General features: G+C 41.5%; 1 protein-coding gene across 1 annotated transcript in view; it reads left to right on the top strand.

Annotated features, from left to right (window-relative positions):
* The window catches only part of map2 (microtubule-associated protein 2), a 45798-nt gene that overhangs the window by 15737 nt on the left and 7333 nt on the right, over positions 1-22728 (top strand). Inside the window, exons 4-14 of the mRNA XM_073473828.1 lie at positions 88-303; positions 2717-3022; positions 4095-6154; positions 6233-7259; positions 7357-7599; positions 8516-8653; positions 9661-9722; positions 11193-11331; positions 12088-12144; positions 12532-12839; positions 19944-20036. Coding sequence (XP_073329929.1) covers positions 88-303; positions 2717-3022; positions 4095-6154; positions 6233-7259; positions 7357-7599; positions 8516-8653; positions 9661-9722; positions 11193-11331; positions 12088-12144; positions 12532-12839; positions 19944-20036 — 4649 coding nt within the window. The remainder of the gene's footprint in view (positions 1-87; positions 304-2716; positions 3023-4094; positions 6155-6232; positions 7260-7356; positions 7600-8515; positions 8654-9660; positions 9723-11192; positions 11332-12087; positions 12145-12531; positions 12840-19943; positions 20037-22728) is intronic.

Below are 22728 nucleotides of genomic sequence, written 5' to 3'. Positions count from 1 at the left end.
ATTTTCTTCCTCCTCTTCACTCTCTCTTTCAGTCCGTGTGTCCAGATTTCCCTGCAGTTCTTCTCCTTGTGTCTGTCTTGTTTGTAGATGTAGGGGATGAGGAGGAGGCGGGGCCTCTCCGCCGCTTCCAAAATTCTCGGGAGAGGTGCAAGTTCCTCGCCCCCTCCATCTCAGTTTCCGTGCCCGAGGACGACCCCTACCACTCCGACGAGGAGTACTATGAGCACCCATTGTTCAGCCCAGAGTGGACGCACTCGGGCTCTCGCCCCACAGGGCAGGCCGTGGCCTTTAGACAGATTGAAGGTGAACCACGCATGGTTCCTCTTTGCCATTTCCCTCCCTCCATTCCTCTCTCTCTCACACTCTTTTTCTCTCCTTTCTCTTTTTAACACCGATTTCCTTCCTTCCTCTGTGATTTGACCTCCTCCCTCCATCTCTCCCTCCTTCCGTTCCTCCGTCTCTTCGTCCGTCAGTTCCTTCTTCGTCCGTCAGTTCGTCTCGTCGTCTTTGTGTGTGTTTGTGTGTCCATGTGATGTTTGTTTGCTCAAAATCTGAGCAATTTCATTATTGTTTAACAGTCATATTTTTTTTTCCATTTATTTCACCCAAAGCCATTACTACCAGTGGTTGCCATGCCATAAAGTCCAACACATAGCAGTGATGTCTCTACAGAAGGACAATGTTGTAATTGTGATTCACCCAATGGACATAACGCACATAACGTACAGTTGTCGTTAGTACCACATGGCCACCAAGACTTCTGGGACATGGGTTAAGGTCCAAATGGCTTTCATGATTATCTCAGAGATACTGCATGATCGATGATCTCCATGCACAAGTGTCTCTATACCAATCACCTTCCAGGGTTAAGTTCATTCCTCAAGATGACCCCTCACCATATCAAACCCCCTACAATCATCCTAAACTTCTCTCACACACTCACTATGGCAACAAGGAAGACTTTCAGCTCCACACACTCAACAAACAAACACACAACCTTCCACTTTTTTGTCTTCAGAAGCACAAGATAGAGGCAGTTTCTTTTAAAAAGTGTTTGCCCAAATATGTGGAGGAAACCTAGGACCTCAATATATTTACATTTAGGAAATACCAACAATTAACATAGCCTGCTATGTTATCCATAAAAATAAAGCCTTTGGCTGGTCTGCTTCGACAGTGGACATTTAGGGCCTGTGTCCACATAATGTTTATGTGGCAGTGTGATTGGAAGCGTTTGAGCAGCGAGGGAAAAAAAACGCTGCGTTGGCTTTGACTGACATTAGCTAACGTCATGGTAACAGAGGGCTGGCTCGCAGCTTACAGTGGGTAGAGGGATAAAAGCACAACACTCAAGAGCAACATTCAGTGTCCAGCAGTGTCCAACAAATGGACTTTTCTGTCTCTGTTCTGATTTTGAGTTTCTATCTGATAAAGCTCAGGATAGACAGACACAGCCAGAACAAGCTTCTCCTGTATTTTCTGGTTTTCCCAGGTGACAGGTGACGAGTCCTGCCTGATCTAATATATGATCGGTTGCCTGAAAAAGAGTGACGGTGATGCCACCATTGCCTTTCTGAAAAGTTGAGAGATTTTCAACCAGAAGCGCTTGGATCGGCTGAGCAATAAAAGGCGGACTACCCTGACAAATGATGCTGGGTGTGTTGGTGCTACACTCTCTTCACATTGGCAACAATTGAAAGAAGACGCTGGCACTCAGAAAAGAAACGTTACGTGGACACAGACCCTTATACCTCCGCCTTCTCCAAAAGCATACCCTGATAGAATTTAACTCTTCAAATTCTTCTACTTCTGCACAACTGAAAACCTTGATGTGGATGAGACTTAAGATGCAAAGATGTATTAATCAATCTCTAAATAACTTTTTAAATGTATGTATTTATTCAATAAACAATGACAAAGAAGAGATATAAAGCGAGTGTCTGGAACTGATACTGTATAAATTCCATAAATCAAGTGGAAACATGTTTTTAGCTACAGCTATGTCACATGCAGCAACAAATAGAATTTGTGTAACCTACACAAGAGCATAAAATCATACACAGCAATGGCTCCTGAAGAGCAAAGCTTCACACCCCCGCATTGACTGTAACACGGTTAAAAATCCAGTCCATGCAATGTCGAGAATCTGAGGCACTCTGCTTTTAACTGCACTGGACTGAAACACTTCATGGTCCCCTTTTCTAAAGAGCCAGAGATTTCAGACGTGCTCTGAGTAGAAGTGCTTCTACAAGAGCACAATGTTTGGCCTTGAAGTGTTGCTGCTTCATTTATGTTGCCATTTTCCTGAAACAAACTCAGTTGTCAATGATGGTAGGTCAGTCTGGGTTGCAGGCATGGTGTGTGAAAGGGAAAGAGAAAGGGGAAATGGTGATGTTTCTGAATTTTACAGACGGTACTGATAAGAAAATTTAAAACATATGTAAAAAAAAAAAATATGTCTAACCAATAAATCTTAAAGTTTCCTAGCATACTGGGTATACTTAGCACTCAAAGTAGAAACAAGCAGAACTAAAAACCACGTACACAACACTCTGTACTGTATGTGTAATGTACCTATATGTGTGAACAGACATACACTTTAGGTCATCTTTTAACAGAGCTGAAAGTGTCCCATCATAAGTTGTGTTCTCACATAGCCCAAGTCTGTGTTGCCTGTAGTCTTAATGTGTCCCCCTCTCACCCTGTTTTTGAGAAGAAGAGACCATGGAGGCTCTTACAGCTGAATACGAGGAGGAGGTGGAAGAGGAGGATGAGGAGGAGGAGGAGGAGGAGGAGGAGAGTGCAGAGGCAGCAGAGTCCGAGGCAGCTCTTGATGAGCAGCAGTGGAGCGGGGAAGAGCCCGAGCTGGACAGCCCCCAAGCTGAGCCCTTAGAGCAGGCAGAGGGCGTAGACGAGGCCCAGGATCTAGACCTGGAGCCGGCTGAAGTAGCTAGTGCTGCTGCAGAAAGCTCTCTGGAAAGAGAGGAGGAGGAAGCAGAGGGTGAGGAGAGCCCTGAGACAGGTGTGTCCTGCCCTCGGCTCTCCCTGCCTGCATGTTACTGCATTGTACACCCTATAAGAATGCCAGATGTGTCAAAAGGAACTCATATAACGTTAGCATTATAATCCAGGTGGAATGGCAAGTAATCCTCCCTGCGCTCTGCTGTGGCTGCAAGGCAACACAGGCTTGTTGGTGAAAAGAGTCACATTTTTTTAACAGAACCTGGTTTTATTCTGCTATCTTTGCGCTTGTATCTTCTTTTTTGTGCTGTGGTTTTCGGGGCCGGCCATTTCGTATTGGTATGATGAAGTGAAGTGTTGCTGAACGTGAAAGTGCTTCTGTTCACCGGCTAGAAGCTTACAGGTTTCTCATTATGTTTGCACATGGCTTGGTGCTGATGTATCGGTGCTATTCACTTTTTTGTAACCATGAATCATACCGACTAAACATGGATCACTCATATTTTTGTCATAATTGTGTTTCCTAATTTGCAGGGGATTTTGTGTTGGCTGTCTCATGTTAAGTGTGGTGTAGTGGTCTCATCAAATGCATTATTCTATCAGTAAAATTCAAATTCATTGGTTTTTCGTATGTTCCGACACTTTTAGTGGCATTTCTCTGTCATTTACCTGCAAGGCTCTACTATATTTGTGTAAATATTCTCTGAATCATGCAATGACAATATTAAGAAAATAAATTGGATGTTAATGAAACTTTCTGAATGTGGTAGATTTGAGCTTTTCAAATTCTCCTCACATTTTACTCATAAAGAATGACAGAAATGCTATTCTTTTTGTATCTGATGTTTTCAAGAGTCGCATGTATATCCATCCCATCTATTATTGCTTGTTTCCCATAAATCAGCATCACAGTTGCCTCATGCCGGTTCCGTCACATACCATGTCATACTCTCATCCATCTGTGACTTGGTGAACTCAAACCCGCCGTACTTCTTCAGTGATGGCCGTATCATTGTGCCGTAAGTTTCCGAGGCTTTCCCAGTCCCTGGCTTATTAAAGATCTCACTCGCAGCATGCCAAAGCATTACTTCTCTGTGGTGATCAAAACAGCCAACTTACAGATGTCCTTTCAGCTTTGAAGATGGACTCAGACAAGCAGGGCAGCGAGAAAAGTGGTTCCATGAGCCCAGACAGCATTGGATCGGAGAAACGCCCCGAGGAGTTTTTTGAGCCCCAGGTCCAAGGGTTCTTTGCTGGGGAACGAGTTGTGCCAGAGAGCCCCACCATGGATATGCCATCCTTTGTACCTCCGAGTGTTGAAAACCAAGCCAAAAAATCCCCCACCAAATCACTCACACTTCAGCCTACGTACGGTGAGCCGATCACGGTGTCAGAGAAACAGCCTTCAGTGGAGGTGGTGGAGTTCAGCAGCATTGGATCTCCCTGTGATTTCTCTGCAATTGGAGACAAAGTTCAAGGAGGAGACTCAACGAGAGATGCAAGAGACAGATCTGGCATGTCGGCATATTTTGAAACATCAGCCATGGAGGTTGTTGAGGCTCCTCAATGTAAGGGTGAGGGTTATTACGAACTGAGCAGAGCTGGTGAAGAAAAGAGTGCAGTTGATTCCAGACCTCAGGAGATCAGCTACAGCACGCTAGCTGAAGCCCAGGATAAACCAGAAACAACAAAAGACACTAGAGTGTTCACGGTTCCTGACAGGAGTAATGACTGTAGGCTTTCTCCTGGTAAACTAGCCTTAGAGCAGAGGAGTTACTCACTTAACATCACTATTGGAGCATTGGATCAAAGTGGCCAAGGCAGACCTAGGAACTTCTCCCCACTAGCCACAGATATCATGTCATACACTAGTGGCAGTCTAGATGAGTCAGCAGACTACCTCCCAGTCACTACACCCTCTGTGGATAAGCCTCCATCCTTCCCTCCCCTGATCTTAGAGACTGCAGCTTCTGTCACTTCAGATTCATCATCTCCTCCTAGGACCACTGAGCCAGTTTCAAGACCCAGCCCTGAACCGGCATCACCAGAATCACCACAGCCTAATAAGGGCACCTATAAAAATGGCACAGTGATGGCACAAGACTTACCTGAGATGCTGGACCTTGCTGGCACCCGTTCCAGACTTGCATCAGAAAACAATGACCTAGAAATCACCCGAAGAAAGTCGATTCAAGCTGATGCTCCTGCCTTCGCCGATGACCCACTGGCTAGCCTAGTTTCAGGGGAACAGAGTCCCAGAAAGAGTGACAGCCAGCTGGAAGAAATGGGCTATTGTGTCTTCAGTGAATATTCAGGGCCAATGCCTTCCCCTGCAGATGTGTTCAGCCCGACAGACACTTCCGCACAGGTCTTCAAACACTCGGTCTTGGAGGAGAAAGTGGCTGAGCAGGCTAGGAAATTAGCGGTCAGAGACACATCTATGGAGGACAACAGCCAGCCATCAGGAGTCACTGATGTCAGTGAAGAGAAAGACCAGAAGCAAGCAGAGAGAAAAGACTCTGAAGCTGAAGAAAAGGGCAAAGAGGTTGCAGATGATCAGCTGAATAAAACTGTAATTGAGAAGCCAACTGTTCAGCCAAGTGAGACCTTTGTGACGCCAACAGTTCAGCCAAGTGAGACCTTTGTGACACCAACAGTCACTGTGACTCTAGAAGAAGGCGGGAGGTCAGATAGTGAGACTCAGCGACAAGCCAGTGGTGAAGGCTCAGCGTCAGAAACTGAGATTGCCGACTATGAGAGGCAGATCCGCAAATTGGAGATGGAGGGCAGGCCTCTCAGCTTGGAGGAGGAGAGAGAACTGCAAGAGCTCCGAGAGAAGGTGAAGCTGGTCCACCAGGAGGCCTATGAGGAAGTGGATGCAGAGGATGTGTACCAGCTGACCGGCGTGGCCAAGGACCGAATTGCGAGGCCTGTCAAAACGTCACCTGCTTCGTCCGTGGAGAGCAACATTGACGATGACAAGCTTCTCTCCCCAGTGCTCTCACCTTCCAAGCTTAAACAAAGGGAAGTATATGGCTCCCCCAAAAGAACACCTTCACCTGTGTTAGGAATAAACAAAGAGGAAAAAGAGAAAGAGGAGTCAGAAAGAAAAATGAGGGAAGCGCAGGAGAAGGAAGCAGCCGAGAAGAAATTGAAAGAAGAGAAAGAAGAGGCTGAGAGGAAAGAAAAGGAAGTGAAAGAGAGAGAAGAGAAGGAAAAGAAAGAGAAAGAAGAGGCAGAGAGAATATTGAAGGAAGAAAAAGAAAGGAAGGAGAAAGAGCAGGAAATTAAAGAGAAGGCGGAGAAAGAGGAGAGAGAGAGGAAAGAGAAAGAAGAGAGAGAGAAGAAGGAAAGAGAAGAGCGGGAAAAAATGGAGCAAGAGGAGAGAGAGAGGAAATCAAGGGAGGAAAAAGAAAAAATAGAGAAGGAGTTGAGAGAGAAGGAAGAGAAAGAAAAGATAGAAAAGGAACTTAAAGAGAAGGAGGCGAAAGAAAAGCTAGAAAAGGAACTAAAAGAAAAGGAAGAGAAAGAGAAGATAGAGAAAGAACTAAAAGAAAAGGAAGAGAAAGAGAAGATAGAGAAAGAACTAAAAGAAAAGGAAGAGAAAGAGAAGATAGAGAAAGAACTAAAAGAAAAGGAAGAGAAAGAGAAGATAGAGAAAGAACTAAAAGAAAAAGAGGAGAAAGAACGTAAAGAGAAGGAGGAGAAAGAGAAGATGGAAAAGGAACAAAAAGAAAAGGAGGAAAAAGAGAAGATAGAGAAGGAACGTAAAGAGAAGGAGGAGAAAGAGAAGATAGAGAAGGAATTGAAAGAAAAGGAAGAGAGAGAGAAAGTGGCCGAGATGGACAAAAAGGTTGCTGACAAGCCTGTCGAGAAAGAGGAGCAAGAGGAAGACGTGTTGGATAAAGCAGGGGCAGCAAAGGAGATCATAGAGACTCGTGCTGCCATTGAATCAGTGGTGACAGTCGAAGACGATTTTATTACCGTGGTCCAGACCATCGACGAAGCAGATGAGCCAGGACACAGCGTTCGTTTCTCTGCTCCACCTGAGGCTGAAGCCCTTTGTGCCACTGCCCAGAAAGAGGAGGAAGAGGAAGAGGAGGAGTCTGTGGAGTTGGCTCAAGAAGCAGACATGGAGGCTGCCAGTCTAGAGGAGGTGGGTGATGTTCCTGAGACCCCTGCTTCCCCTGAAAAAGAGGCTCAAACCATAGAAACTGAAGAGCCAACAGAAAGCTACGATAGAGATGAAACCACGATGGACGACTCCATTCTGGACAGCTCCTGGATCGACACACAAGGTGAGACAGTTTGTTCTTTGATACTGTTCTTTTCCCTCACCTTTACAAATGTAATGTTTTCTCATGTTGTTCATGTCCTCTTTTTGCCACACTGCAGATGATGATAAGAGTATGTTAACGGAGCAGATTGAGCCTTTGCCCAAGGTGTCCAGCCCAGCCCAAAAGTCCACTGTAGTCCAGAAAAAGCAGACACAACAGAAGAAGATGGAGAAACAGGAGAAGCCAGTGAAACCAAAGGCCAAAGGAGGGCGGCCCAAAGGCCGAATCTCCACACCAGAACGCAAACCTGTCCGCAAAGAACCTGTCTACATCCCTAGAGAGGAAGTCAAGAAGAAAAAAGGTTCACACGATTTTGTTTTTCTTTTGATGTACAATATCTGTTTCTGCTCAATTCAGAACACACTTTTATTGTCTCTTGAAGGGAAATTTGACTTACAGAAGTTTATAGTTGAATTTTAAAGGTCACATGATGTAAAAAGAGTTTTTTGTAATATAAGAAAAGCAGAAGAAATAGAAATGCATACAGCCCCTATTCGGAACCTGTGGCCTTTAATATATGCCTTTAAGATGTCAAAGCTATACAGTCTCTGCCCTCAGCCACGCCCCCAGCACACTCGTACACTGGCAGAGCTGATGCAGAAACACGGTGGGCAGTGCCTGCTCAGGCCTGTGAGAGCCAACCAATCAGAGCAGACTGGGGTTTTCGGGAGGGGAGCCTTAAAGAGACAGGAACGTTCAGACAGAGGTTTAATGGTGGCACTATAGCAGTGGAAATACATTTTTAAATAAATGTGATTTTTTTAACATTAAAGCATGTAAACATTCTCAAGGAGACACCCAAAATAGACATCTGAGCCTGAACATGTGAATAATATTGGACCTTTATATATTATAGATTTAGATCTCAACTGCTTCACAAAATTTATACTGCTTGCCACAGAAAGAATGTTACTGTACACTTTTCAGTGTCCATCCTGTTGACACATTTCATGTGCCTAAGTGGGGCGCTCTGCTGTTCTAACTTCACTAAAAACACAACATCTTGTGATTTATTGCTTACCTCTTCAGCTGTTTATGTCAAAAAATGTGCAGTCTTATTAACTAGCTGACACATTGATTTGAGTCAGCCTTTTTTCTTTTGCTCAATAAATATGACTAAAAACAGGGAATTTCTAACTTTCAGCATTTTATAGTTTAACATGTCTGTTTATGCTTATTGTTGTGTCTCAATGGCCTTGTCTCCTCTGATAATTTAGCCGTGATAAGGAAGACTGAGCTCACCAAAAAGATGGAGACTCAGTCTCAATCCCCAGTCAGGAGGAGCATGGTGAAACCAGCTGTCCGCCAGACCCGCCCCACCCAGCACCACTCCTGTCCTAGAAGGAGAACCACAGGTGACACTTTGCCTTGGCCACCAGAACACCAGTTCCCACCAGTCATACCTCCACTCCAGCATCTGTTTATTTTTGGTATCCATTTTGTTTTATTGGTTACAGTGTTTTGTTTTTTTGTCACATGTGTCTTTGTTTTTGATCTCAATAAAAATTCATTGCCATACACGTTTCATTTGGCTTCATTTGTTTTTGGTGTTCGTGCATTATCTGTCTTTATTATTTTAAGAGCAGCTTAACACCAAAATGAGAGCATCGTTTTCACCTAGTTTTTGGACCAAGTTTTTGATTTCACCAAGCACTTTCCAATTCAATTTCTGTTTCACTACAGCAAGGTCAGCAAAAACAAGATGTTCAGATGGTGTTAAGTTTCTCTTTAAGTGCATTCTTCATTTACAGCCAACTGTTTTAATGTTCTTGGAGAACTGTTCATAGTCTAATGTCTTGTCCTATTAATATTTCATTCCAAATATGTGATAAAAATGGGCAAGTTGTTAATTGTGAAGATCCTATACAATGTTCCTGACCTCTCTGGTCTGTTAAGTCTTACATATCTACTTGAGTTTTTTCAACCTATGGTTGCCAGGCAACTAGTAACCATGGTTTTGTTCTATGGACCTGATAATATAAAGACTGATTTGATGCTGATGCTGCTCTCTCCCAGAGGCAGTTTGCACTTCATTTTCCCCTGACGTACTGGATTCTGTGTCACTGATGATGAAAGCCCTGTACACTGCTGCATTGCCCCAATTAGATTATTTTCCAGGGTTGCCTTACATAATGCAAAATCCCCCATTCTGTGTGATATCTTGCCAAATCTTTACAGAAAAGAGCACCCAAGGGGGCCGCAACCCGCTCCAACAGAACATTCGATTTGTCATATAGCTTACCATGCCAGGTTTGGGAATGCAAAATTGTATTTTGGTATTTCTGTTCTATCCCTTCTGAGCGTGAAGGTCAAAACGTGAATTCTGTCCATGTGTTCTAATTTTTCTGTTTCTGTCTTTCAGAGTCCCTACCAGACAGTCGTCAGCCTCTCAGTGTGGCCAGACAGTCTCGCGACAGAGCATCAGTGAGTATCCTCCGCCGGCCTGATGCTGGCATGACCTCTGGCACTGAAACCACTCAGAGAAATATCATATCAAAGCTTTATTGAAAAACACTCAGAACATATTGGCACTGAAGGTAGAAACCAAAAAAGCAGGGACTGATTGCTCCGTCTCCAGAAAACAGAACTGACTAACATTAGATCTGCTGTCATCTTTTTGTGGTTCTTTGCTAGAAAGAGTATTAGACTTTACTGAAATTGTATTAAAGTATGTTATTAATACATAAAAACAGATCTCAAACCTTTACCTCTTTGTACCAACTACACAAGTTGCCTAGTTCGACAAAAAACACTCATCAATTAGACAGATTAATTATCACTAGAATTAAGACTGCTACATATTTTCTCGAGTGACTTCCAGGTCAACCTAATCATCTATCGATTCAGATAAACACATTACATACTGTTTAACTGAACGCTGTCTGCCCTGCTGCTATCCAAGCCCTAATCCCTGTATGACAAACAGTGCATTGTAAAGTCACTGTTAGTTGTTCTTTGCATTTTATTAAAAAAATATTTATGTCTGTTGGTTTTTGTTAAATGTTGGCTGTTGTTGCCTTGTTTAATGGCTTTTTGCACAAGTAGAGAAGACGGATCCATTTAGAGAGGTTTTTTTTTTCACTGAGTGGGTGTTGAATCACCCCATGACATTTCTCCAGCGACTGTGGTCGTGACTCCATTTTACTCCTCCACCATGGTAATGACAGTTATTGTGTCTAAAATAAAACAGTTTCTGCATTTCTTAAATGTCATGTCATTACAGCATACAGTAAGTTTGTTCACTTTGAGCCCACATTATATTTCACTTTTAAATTTGCAGTCTTTTATACATTCATTACAACAGTCTGCATGAGCATGCTGAACACGATTCTTCACAATCTTGTTTTTTGTTTAGCATTTTGATTTAATACATTTTTCATTTCTTTGCTGACATGTTCAAAATGAATGCACCTGAATGGCTGATGTGATGATTAAATGCTCAACACACACAAGATCTGATGCTAATATCTCAGTCTTCATCTCACAAATTGCATCAGATCTTGAGCAACGATAATGCATGTAAAGCACTGTTATTTTCGTCACTTTTTGTCATCCTGTGTCCTTTATGGTGTCATGCTTCTCACCCACCGGGCCTCATCGTTGTACCATCTCAGTGCCGTGCTCAGCGTTTGCCACTAACAAAGATCCCTACCTCCATATCCAGAGTGGCTGCCTCATTAGATAGACCTCGGCCATCCTCAGTAGAGCCTCAAGGCTCCCCAGTATTACAGAGATTCATAGCCAAGGTAGGTGAATGACAGAGCAGCACTGTAGCTGGGAGAGTTCTGTTAATATATTACCAACCCAAACCTCTTTCAACTTTCAATAAAAGTCAATCACAGCCCCACTGCCCTAAGGATGTCCATCATGTCTGTGGTGTTTGTGTCCCATCAGGACGGCGGCTCATGGAGCCCAGACAAGAGGTCTTCTCTGCCACGGCATGCCATTCTGAGTCGCCGTGGATACCATGACCAGGAGGACAGCTCCACTTCCATTACGAGTTCGGGCTCCACGGCTCCTCGCAGACCCACATGTAAGCTGAAGCTCCTCTAATCTGCTCACTTCACAAAGTAATCGGTATTAAGTGGTATTAGGTACTAAACCAACACCAAGTTGAGTCAGAACAAGTTTCTCTGCTCGGCTCTGTATAATGTTTTATGTCTGAGTCTGTATGTGGGTATCTCCTGCTGTTACAGAAATTAACTTTGAAAACCTGAACATCTTTTTTCTATGAGATTTCATTTAAATTTCTCAATCCCAATCCCAAAACCCTTCAAGACTCTTCATTTACTATCATAAATTAAAAGATAATCAACCATAAAATCATAAAGAAAAACAGAAAATCCTAACCCTAAATTTCAAAAGTTGGAATAATAAATATATAATGTAATGTAATCTTTATAAATGACTGAAACAATTAATCGATTACCAAAATAGTTGGCATTGTCGACTAATCCAATAATTGACTAATTGTTGTTCTCTATTTAGCATTCAACAAGCTTCTATATAGTATGAGTCTTAGCTATAGTTTATCAATGGGAGGTGTACGTTGATGTTAAAGTAAAAATGTTCTCCCTTTTGTGTTTGATTCCAATTTAGCATAAAATCTTTATGAGATGTGTAATGTAACTGTATGTCAAATTGTTATTAATTCACAACTCGTCTTCAGCACATATTCCAAATTCATATGATTGTATTTGGAATTGGACATCCAAGAGCCTCTGATTCTCCCTTTCTTCTTTCATTTGTCCCTCTAAATCTGAAACCTTTCCTCTTTTGCCTCCTGCAGCATTTCGCACAGAGATGAGGGCAGAGCATAGGACAGGACGAGCTCCTAGTATGACAGGTAGACGGCATTCTTTCTCATTTTATTATTAATTTGGGGAAAATAATAGATTCTAGGGTTACTGTATGTTTCAGTTTAATAAAATACTCTATATCTGTAAAGTTCTTGTTGCACAACATCTTATGGTCTGGAATATGACTGTTAAAAGCCTAAAATCTCTGCATCTGCACTCTTTTATACTGGTCAACAAGCCTATCACAGTTCAATCTCACAAGAAAGACAATTTGTTAGCCTTTAATCAGTACAGGAAATGGCTGTTCTGTATTATGGGGTAGTTAATATTTTGATTTCCTGTTTGAAACACAGAAATCACCAAAGTCAGAAATATTTCTCTAGAAATTAAGTAGTAGGACTTCCAACCCTCACCTTTATATTCATTCCCATCAGTTACAGAAACAGTGCGCTCCCGTTCAGCTCGTAGTGGCCACTCCACCCCCCGCACCCCCGGCTCCACAGCCATCACCCCAGGAACCCCTCCCAGCTACTCATCGTCCTCAAGGACCCCTGGTACCCCACGCTCCCTCAGCTTGATCTCCCAGGAGAGGAAGGTGGCCGTGGTCCGCACCCCACCCAAGTCACCCGCAACAACACCCAAGCAGCTGCGCATCATCAACCAGCCACTGCCTGACTTCAAGAATATCAGGTCCAAGATCGGTTCCACAGAGAATATCAAGTACCAGCCCAAAGGAGGACAGGTGATGATCTTCTCTTTAATTTCCATCAAAACTTGTAGCTTTGTACTACTTATTCCTTTTTATCTCTGCAATGTTGCATTTTTCCTGTTTTTGCTGGTTTCACGTTGTGTTTGTTCTCATGTCTCTGTTTAACAGAGTTTATTTCTTTTATTTCTACATTTAACACACAGAAATAAAAAAAAACTATCAGTCCCCCTTATTACCATATAAATGCAGATATCGTCTGCATAAAACGATATTATTTCAGACAAAACTATATTCTGGATTCTGTCCTTGAGCTATAAAGCTACAGCAAAGAGTTCAGAGGCAATATACAGAGATGGAGACACACAACAGCCTTACCATGTCATTGTGTACATATATATAAAAAAGAAATCAGTGGAATCATTGGGGTGTACAAGGCCAACGGTAAACGTGCTGGTAAGAACTGTTTTTAAAATGTGCTTTTGTCTAACATATTTTCCTCTGCTTTAATATGTTCATTTCCCATGGCCACTCTCTCCTACCTCCTCACACTCCTTTTTTGTTTAGTCTCTCAGCTACCTCTTCCCAGTTAGTCCTTCAGTCATCCTGCTGACTCACCAGTGAAAAAGAATGCTGACATAATAAAGCAAACAAACGAACATTTATTATACAAAGAATTAACATTCATTAAAACTTAAAACAAAGAATTTTGCCTGACTTACAATGCATACAATTCTAGTGCAACAGACTGAAAAACAAAGGTTTTCCAAAACCTTAAGTCAATGAATCTTTAAATGTGTATGTGAACTACTAGTTCTTGATTAACATTAATCAGCTTTGTTCTTTGCAGTTTTAACCACTTTCATTTCACCCATCAGCATTGTTGACTCCCATTAGTGGCCCTTTATTTAACTATAGGCAACCACTCATGACAAGTGCTCTCACACACATGATGTTGATGTTCTTCCTGCCTTTTGTAAAATGACAGGGGGAATGGGTTAAATGTTCTTGTGAAGTGAGTTGAGTGTGTAACAGGACTGAGAAAACATCAGATTTGTCAAATGGCAAGGAAAAGGACTCAAAAGGGCTGTCCTTGTTCTATTGAATTAATATATACAGATGTAGGCACCCAATTATGGTGAAGGTTTCTAGCTTTATTGTCATCCATGGATAAATACTGATTCTGAGGTTTTAAAATGTGATATCTTTAAAATGATTTCATCATACTTTTTAGTTAGCAATATCACAAAAATCATCACCCTTGACAACCTTCAACCCCCCTCTCCATCTTCTGTTAGCAGAGAGAATATAGAGGCAGTGGGGTTGTTTAGTTTAAGGACCCTGACACAGCAGGCTGACAGTCGGCCAATGTCGGGGTCGTCAGTGAGCGTCTGTGGCCCGAGTTGTTGCGGTGTGTCACCATTCGCACTAGTCGGCCCGAGTTGGTGGCTTTTTGGCGCCTTGAGTGTTTCGAGTGAGTCACTCACTCTTGATTGGCTGTTCACCTAAGCAAATCAGTTCATGAGAAGAGAAATGAAAAAAGAAAGGGAAAGCCCTTTGAGCCTGTTGCTGTAGTATCCATGATTTCACCTATTTAGTGCATTTTCACCTCCTCCTCTTCCCTAGCGCAATTTCAGACCTTTTATTAGACATATTCTTGATTAGAAGAGCTATGCTAGCGAGAGTGGTGTAAAAAAAACGTGGCTTTATCGTAACAGTGCTTTTTGTATGCCCTTTTTGATGCTTTTTGATGTGGTGCTGAAGTAGCAGACATATTTGTATATGGTTCCTTTTTATCTTAGTCCCACCCTTTTTCGTTTTGGGATCTATTATATTCTATATCTTAACTCTTTACTATTAATGCTCAATTTTATACTTTGTTATAGCTTGTATTCTCCACAAAGTAGTGTCACTTTTATGATTAAAATGAGAAGTTGCAACTTATCGTCACTGAACAGCGAGAGGATCAAAGAGACACACTGCTGCCTGTCTTATCGAGAATATTCCTGTTATATTTCAATGATGATTCAGCAGGATGTGTGTTGCTGAAAAAACACATGCAAACCACAACACTTCTGTGACAAAATATTTCAGGAAAGACATGACTGCAGATAGTTTTTAGACTAAGCCCTAAACTTTACAATTCTGATGCCCCAAATTTCAATGAACAGAAAAGTAACCTGACTTTGACTTCTCATTGAGTATCGTCACTATGAACAGTATTTGTCCCTGCACTTTTTCTCCAGGCTCTGTGAACTGAGGACGGCCAACAGCCACATTTCTGCATTTCAAATCGTGTTTTCTGCTACTGCACACAATCTGCATTAGCAGGGTGTTTGCAAGTGTTTACCCCACAGTTTGACAAATATCGTGTTCCAGCATGAGCGCAAAACACAAAGTCAGCGCTGCAACAGGAAGAATAGTGATGAAAACAGCAATGTGTCTGTAGCCATCACCTTTTACAAGCCTCCACTGATGACCTGATTAGGAGTCTAAGCGTTTGGCTGACATCTTTATGACTTGCCAGGTCCCAGCGCAGCTCTGTGCAGCCAACCACAAAATAGGGAGGGATCATGCTCCAAACGCCTGCCTGTCGTCGGCAGGGGAAAGGGCTGGGTCATTATCAGTTACTACGCTATATCGAGGCTGGCAGTGTTGTTCCAAACATGCAAGTCTCGTTTGGAGTGGAGGTGTCTGCAGGCTGTGCAGAGAGGGTGACAGTTCAGAACTTGCTTTAGGAATCTTACAAATAGTCGACATCTATATTGGGTGAGCTAAAGGTTGACGCCTGATGTAATGTGAGTATTTGTTGGAGGTTGCCATCAAGTCATATGTTGGAAGGCAACTTTAGTGGTAATGCTTGAGGAGGAATTTGAGTCCTTTTTCTTGTGTGTTGGCTGTGAATACGTCACACTTTTTTTACATGTGTAATCTGTCACATAGGGTGTCCTGCACGTGGGTTACTTGCTCATTAGATACAGTACAGGGTCATTTATTAAAGGATTTCTTATGTCATAACCTCAGCTGTACAGAACAGAAATCTTGTCCTTAAAAACATAATGATTCAGCATGTCGTGGAGTAAAAGTTGGTACCAGAAATGTAAGGCTATGATCTTTTTCTCACCTCAAATTCAGTTTATAGAGGTTCATATAGATGTAAAAATCCAAAGAAAAACTCCAAGGCATTGTTTTTGTACTATTAAAGCACCTGTATTGTCACGGCATGGTCATGTTAGACCTTAAAAACAAACACCAGTGCATTTCAGCATCAAGCCTTTGACCAGTTTGACTCCCTGATGAAAATTTGTTGCTGAAACGAGTTTGTTTTTAAGGTCTAACATAATCATGCTGTGACAATACAGGCTTTTTATTGTTCAAAGAGAGAGGGACTCCATAATTGTAATCGAAAAATTGTAATCTATCTGGAATCAGATACAGATCAAGTCTAGTACAGGAAACTCTTTGTGCTGTGTGTTCTCTTCAAAAACATATCTCCTGATAGACACTTTTAACATTCATAAAATCAATTCATTTTGCGTTTTAAGTAGGTGTCCTTTACTGGAGGTAGTTGTCACTCACTAGTTTTTGTCTGGAAAACCTTCAATGTCTTTACCCACAGTGCACGTGCGTGTGGGCGTGTGTGTGTGTGTCACCCCCTGGTGACACAGGGTGTCTCCTATCAGACACAGAACAGTGATGGCAGCTTTTGTCTAAACACAGGGGTGAATGTCTGGGCAGACAGAGTGTCCTGATTCCCCTGCTTCTCTTTTGGCCACAAGCTGCCAGACACCAAGTGCCTCTCGAGGGTATGGTTTTATGATCTTTGGATGAGAAGGGGTTTAAAGGAATATGTGTTTTTAATGAGTCAGGAAGAAGTGTCTAGCAAACACTTTGCCTAAATGCTGCTATTTGTGTCACAGGTAGGTTTAACAAAAGCACCTCAGAGAGGGATTAATAACTACTGAATGTGATTTATATATAATAGGGTACAGCAAAATAATTCTGGCATTTCAATACAATATATACTTAGTATATGTTTAAATTGTATTACTATATTTATGTATTGTTAATGTGTTCCCTTGCTGTCACTGTTGGACCGCTATGCTTTATACCAGCAGAAAGTTAACAACCCAAACTAGACCACCTTGGGAAAGGAGTACAAATTGGTGTTGGTGTATATGGTGCAAGACGTTTGATATCAGAGAAACGAGTTTGGCAAACAGGTGAACTGTGCCAGATTAATTCAATTTTACTGAAATATTCTCTTGTTTGATACAAAGAACGTAAACATTACAACATGGCAAGTTCACCCATTTAACCGAACTCACTTTTCTTATATCATTTGTGTTTGATTCCACCGTACGCACTGATTCTGCTTTGCGGCTTATGTGATCTCATTAACCTAAATGTTTGAAACTGGGATACAGTCAGCACACGATGTAAAACGAATGTGGGCCAGGGGGTGTAAAGTGGGGGCCAGTGCCTCCTGCCCTACTTCCTACCCTTGTACTTCCTGTGCCCTTGCTTGGACCACACCCATCTTACACTCAGCCTTTATATGTTCTCAACTACACACCAATAACACCATATAAACACCTGACCAAGTACTCAAAACTGCTTCTGTGGTAGTTCCTGCTTCGATGGGGCCTCCAGGAACACATTGTGCCATGACAGTATATAGTGAAAGGCGTTTAAAGTTTCTGCCAACTCAGTCAGCAAATCTCGGAATGAAAACACTGGTTCTACTGTGGTTCTCAACCCACTTGTCTGTCTTGTGGCCCCTGTGACTGAAATATTCCTGAACTACCCTTCTGTAGCACATAGCTGAAGCAGTGAGTTTCTATTTTCCCAATGTCAGAACCAAAAGCATGCCCTCATGTTTCCAGCTGAGTTCCCATCAGTTTTTCAGTATTCTGGTGGGTTTTGATCGGCCTTTATTAAGTCAGGGATGGTAGAATCCTCTACCTGCTATAGTAAAACTTTCCACATTACCGCAATACACTCCTCTCCTGACCTTTAGAAGTTCCCTGCAGCTCCATGGTCCAAGTAGTTCCAGTCTCCAAGCAGCTTTAGTGAGCCTCCCCCAGCTCACACCAGGCCTGTGCCCGGCCACTGACCTGTCCAATGATTGTCCTCATAGAAGCACAAGGACCACAATGGGCCAACAGAGGCCAAACACAGGGCCTCTTGGATCTGGAAGTCTGTGCTGCGCCTCATCTCAGTCACTCTGTGTCTGTCAGCGGCACACAGTGTGACCTGGACCGGGGACCTGCTGGTACACCTCAGCGCTGTTAATTATGTGTTTTACAGAGCCTGGATAGGAGTGTGCCACTGAAATAATTACAATTCCTTACAGTGTTTAGTCTTAATCAGTTGTTACAGTGATACATTTGAAAGACTAGTTTTGATTGATTGAATTAGCATTTTAATCAGGCATTAATAAAGTCAAAGTTAAACAAAATATATTAAATCGAATCATTTGATTTGCTTATTAACTATTCTCTATTTTTACATGATGAATTGATATTTGAATGTTGAATATTAAATCAAGTCCAACCACCACAGAGCAGCTGTGAGAGCTCAGCTGTTGTGGGGAGGAGTCATGTGTGATCTGCTGCTCTGTGGGTGACATTTTTATGTGCATACATATCTTTAACTTCAAGAAGTCAGTCTTTAAATAAACCGCTTGTTTAATAGAAGCTGTAAATGTTGAGATTGGCGAGAAATTGACAAATGGACTATACAATAATAAGCCGACGTATAAGTAAAATAAGGTATGTAAAAGTTTGTCAATTTAAAATTCTATATTTTTAAACTTTGATTTTATAAATGCCTCTTTTCAATTGAAATCTAACCAATTACTTTATAATTGCTTTTTTAAATTAATCAATGTATTATTGATTATAATGAATTTATTTGGGTAACTTAGATTATAGTGAATAGGACAAATACATTCCCATATGGAAGCCCTGAGAGGCAGTGAGAAAAAAAAAAATCTGGTAGGTGAAAAAAGACTTTGCCAGAGTAATCTGCCTAAGTGTATTACTCTTTTTGTCTGTGAAAAAGGAAGGAAGGAAGAAAAGAAAAGTTTTGCCAGGATAATTTTTCAAAGTTTCAAACAAACATATTACAAAGGTATTACAAAAAAAAAAAAAGGGCCTTACGAAATAAAATTGCACTTGAACTTTTTTTCACTTGTTTTCACAGATGAAAAGAAATTTGAGGAGCTTGGAAAGATTATCCTGGCAAAACCCATTTTCATCATAAACACAGGAGAGAGAAGAGATTTAGACCAGACTTAGAAAATGGATCACCATTTTTATCTTTCTCACTTGCCTCTGAGGGCATATTCATGTAAAAGGATATATCCAAAATCAAATCTGTCTACATCAGCTGCATTAGATTAGTGGTATTTTAAAATTTGAGGAACTAATAAGAAAATAATACCTAAAATACAGCTGTTATAATGTGCAGAGAACTGGAGCAAATGATTCAAGTGATAGTTCGGGTCCCACCTAAAAAACTATATGTCTGTTTTAGCGTAGACTATGTTTTGAACATTTTTGGCGCTTTACATTGCTGTCAGACAGCCCTTTCCCTTTGGCACTACATTCCCTCAACTGTATGCACTCCGTATTCCTACATACAAACGCTGTGCCTGCCACGCACTGAATTATGCTGCCGATGAGCTGTTCGGGTCAGACTTTCAGCTGCTATCAATGTAAAGCTCCAGAAATGTTCAAAATATAGCGTACCGTTTAGCAGCACAATGCTCTGCTTCCCTGTTGGTGCTACGTGCTGCTTCTCCACAATGGTCATCTACTGCAGGTAATACACTGACTAGGTAGAAGTACCTCATACAACCTCACATCAGAAGACCCGAACTATCACTTCAACTGGTGTAGATGATTGTTGGGAACACTTTCCAAAAACTTGGTGTATTTGTTTTATTCATTTAACAACAATGCCACACAGAAAAACGTGAGTGCACATTGTCTTGAGCTCCAACACTTACTTCCTAATGAATAATACCTCATACACCAGTATCTTCTATAGCATCTCTTTCCAGTGGTGTTTTGACAAGCGTGTATTACCATCCCCCATGTAGGAGGCCTATAATGTCTCTGTATTTCTCCATAGATTCATATTTTAAACACGAAGCTGGACTTCGGTCACGTGCTGTCAAAATGCAGCTCCAAGGATAATCTGAAGGACTCTCCCCGTGGAGGAAATGTATGTACCCTTCTGCCATGACCAATTGGTCTCCTCCCTGTTAATCCTTCTATGGAGAAACTTTATATTTAACCCTAGTTTGTCCCCAGTTTTAGTCCAATGAGTGACATGCAAACATATTTTTTTGTTGTGCTGTGCAAATCTGGATACACGGCTACCTTGATGGCCTCGTATCATGTTGCACTAGTTTGTCCTTTTGCACCTTGTATGTAGTTCATTTTGCCCCTACCTTTACAGTTGTTATTTTAAGCATTATATATACACATGAGCAGGCAATAGAAACACAGCAATTTGTCTGACAGCTTCTGCCGTCTTGCTGTGAAAGCAGTGCCATAAAACTCAAAATAACCCAACTATCTGGTACCATGGTGGCCTTGTGGTTAGAGAAAGCCAGCTGACCAAAGCCATATGCTGGAGAACGTCTCACTAAAGGTCCTACCAGCTTCATCTAACACCTGTGGCTTGACCTCCCATAGAAGGGTGGCCAAATAAAAAGGAAGTAATGCCTACAGAAATCACTGTCTTCATTTATCGTTTCCCATTGAATCCTGTAATATCGTACATATCAGGTCATGCGTTTGGTAGTTGTCTCGTTGCAGCTGTTCTAGATGTCCTCGAAGGCAAAACACAGACCACTTGCTTTATCTCTTTTTGTATTACAGGGAATCAAATCCACAAGAAATCTTATTCCTGTGACAAAGTTGCACACATTTCTGTCCTCTAAATTTATATAAAAAGGTCGATGTTTTGGTCACAAAAAGATGTTGTCTCTTGAGAGAGGTCTTCATGACTGAAGCATTGACCTTTTTTAGTAAATCCGTCAATGCTGAGGTGAAAAGTGTGTGTGGGAATTTGCTGTTTCTTGCAGAAATGAGAGCGATTGTAGATGTTCTTAGAGGCTAGTAGAGTGTCTACCACTCAGTTTATAGCTGGCTTGGTAATGGCTCTAGCAGTGTCTGATGTTATACTGGCTACAAATGTCTTTTTTGCCATAATTTTTAAAGTAGACTGAATTTTCTGCTGTCATTGTTGTTACAGCGCTGCACTGTGGACAGGTTCTAGTTAAAAAGACAGAATTAATTAGGAACAGATGATAAAAAATCAGCACTAATTAATTATCATAAAGTAATGAGGAGCGTTTCTCCAGAACATGAAACAACTCATTTTATTAACATTAAAAATGTGTACGTGTCATGTCAAACTGAGTGGACTGTTTCAATTTGACTACAGTTTATTCCCTACCTTTGTTCTCTTAGTATAGAGCAGAACGACCCACTTATTATCAATCAGTTCAATTTGTATTTTATTTGCATAGCACCATTTCATACGAGAGCAGCTCGAAGGTCTTTACATAATAGCAGTGAATAAAAAACAGCAACGTGCTCATAAACAAAGACATCCATGCATACATACACATAAATACATTTAGACACATATTGTACAAGTACAGTGTGTTTGTTTAAGGAAATGCTCGACTGAAAGGGAAGGTCTTTAGTTTACTTTGTGCTCACTCAAGCAAAGGCAACAGTAAAGAATCTGCTAATAGGAAAATGAATGCCTGCTCAGTAAAACAAACTCTTTTCCAGCTGAACAACCTCCCTCATTCAAAACTGAAACTTCCTCTTGTTTGTCACGTGTTCCAGTATTTCAAAGCTCTTAGAAGTATCGTTTTGGTCCAGTCATGGTCTCTCCTCTCCTTTAGACCTCTTTAGTCCTTTCTCCACACAATCTGTTCAACATGTATGTTTCTGTGTCCCGGTGTAGTTCCCATTGCTTTTACTGTGCTGCTGGGTAAAATGTATTTATTGTGACTCTGCTGTGTCTGCATCTCACTCCTGCTTTCTCTCCTTGCAGCTACAGAGAGTCATTTACCATTGCATATTTTATCATCCTCACACCCTAAACTAATGGTCTCAAGTGTTCACTGCTTTTATTTTGCATCTTGAATGAATGCAGGAAGCGCTAAACCTTCAGCAGTGTATTAAAGTACGCTCTGGAGGAGTGCGATGTCAGGATTTCCTGTAGGTTTTGCATTTCTATTGTGGACTCTAAGTGTGTCTGAAAACAAATTAATCCCAGCGATATCTCAGAACTATTTTAGGACTGTACCGAATGTCTTTTTTTTTTACATTTGAAGCTTTGAGGTTTTTCGAATGAACCGTTTAGTCGAATTAAAGCTGCTCTAAGTGTTTTAGCTAACTTCTTATCCATTTTGCAGTTAGCAATCCCTCCCTCCTCCCTACCTCACCACACATGCACAACTCCTTTCTTTTTTTCGAGGCAGCTCACTTTGCCTCTTTCTTTTCTTCAAGCGTTTTTCATCGCTTAGCCTGTTTGGTAGTAAAAGCCATCACCATGAGCGCTGGAATTGTTGGCTTTCCCTGTTCTGCCAGACATGGGTTACTGAATATTTACTTTTTGACTTGACAATGCTCTTGATTCATTGGAAATGTTCTGATCACACGTGTCAAAAAGAATCCTTTCCAGACACTACTGGAATCTTAATCTACAAATTGTATAATAGTAATAATATTGGTGTAGCCTAACTGTGCAGAAATACAAGATTTAAACAGAATGAATAGGTCTGCAGTAAACAAGATGCACAGCACTGAATGTTGATTTAGAGTACAAATGTCACTGTTATGAACAAAGGTTCAAAGCTTCAAACTATTCGATACAGCCCTAAAGACTT

Source organism: Pagrus major, chromosome 9 (assembly GCF_040436345.1).
Source record: "Pagrus major chromosome 9, Pma_NU_1.0".
Taxonomy (NCBI): Eukaryota; Metazoa; Chordata; class Actinopteri; order Spariformes; family Sparidae; genus Pagrus; species Pagrus major.
This window is presented reverse-complemented; position numbering and strand designations above follow the sequence as displayed.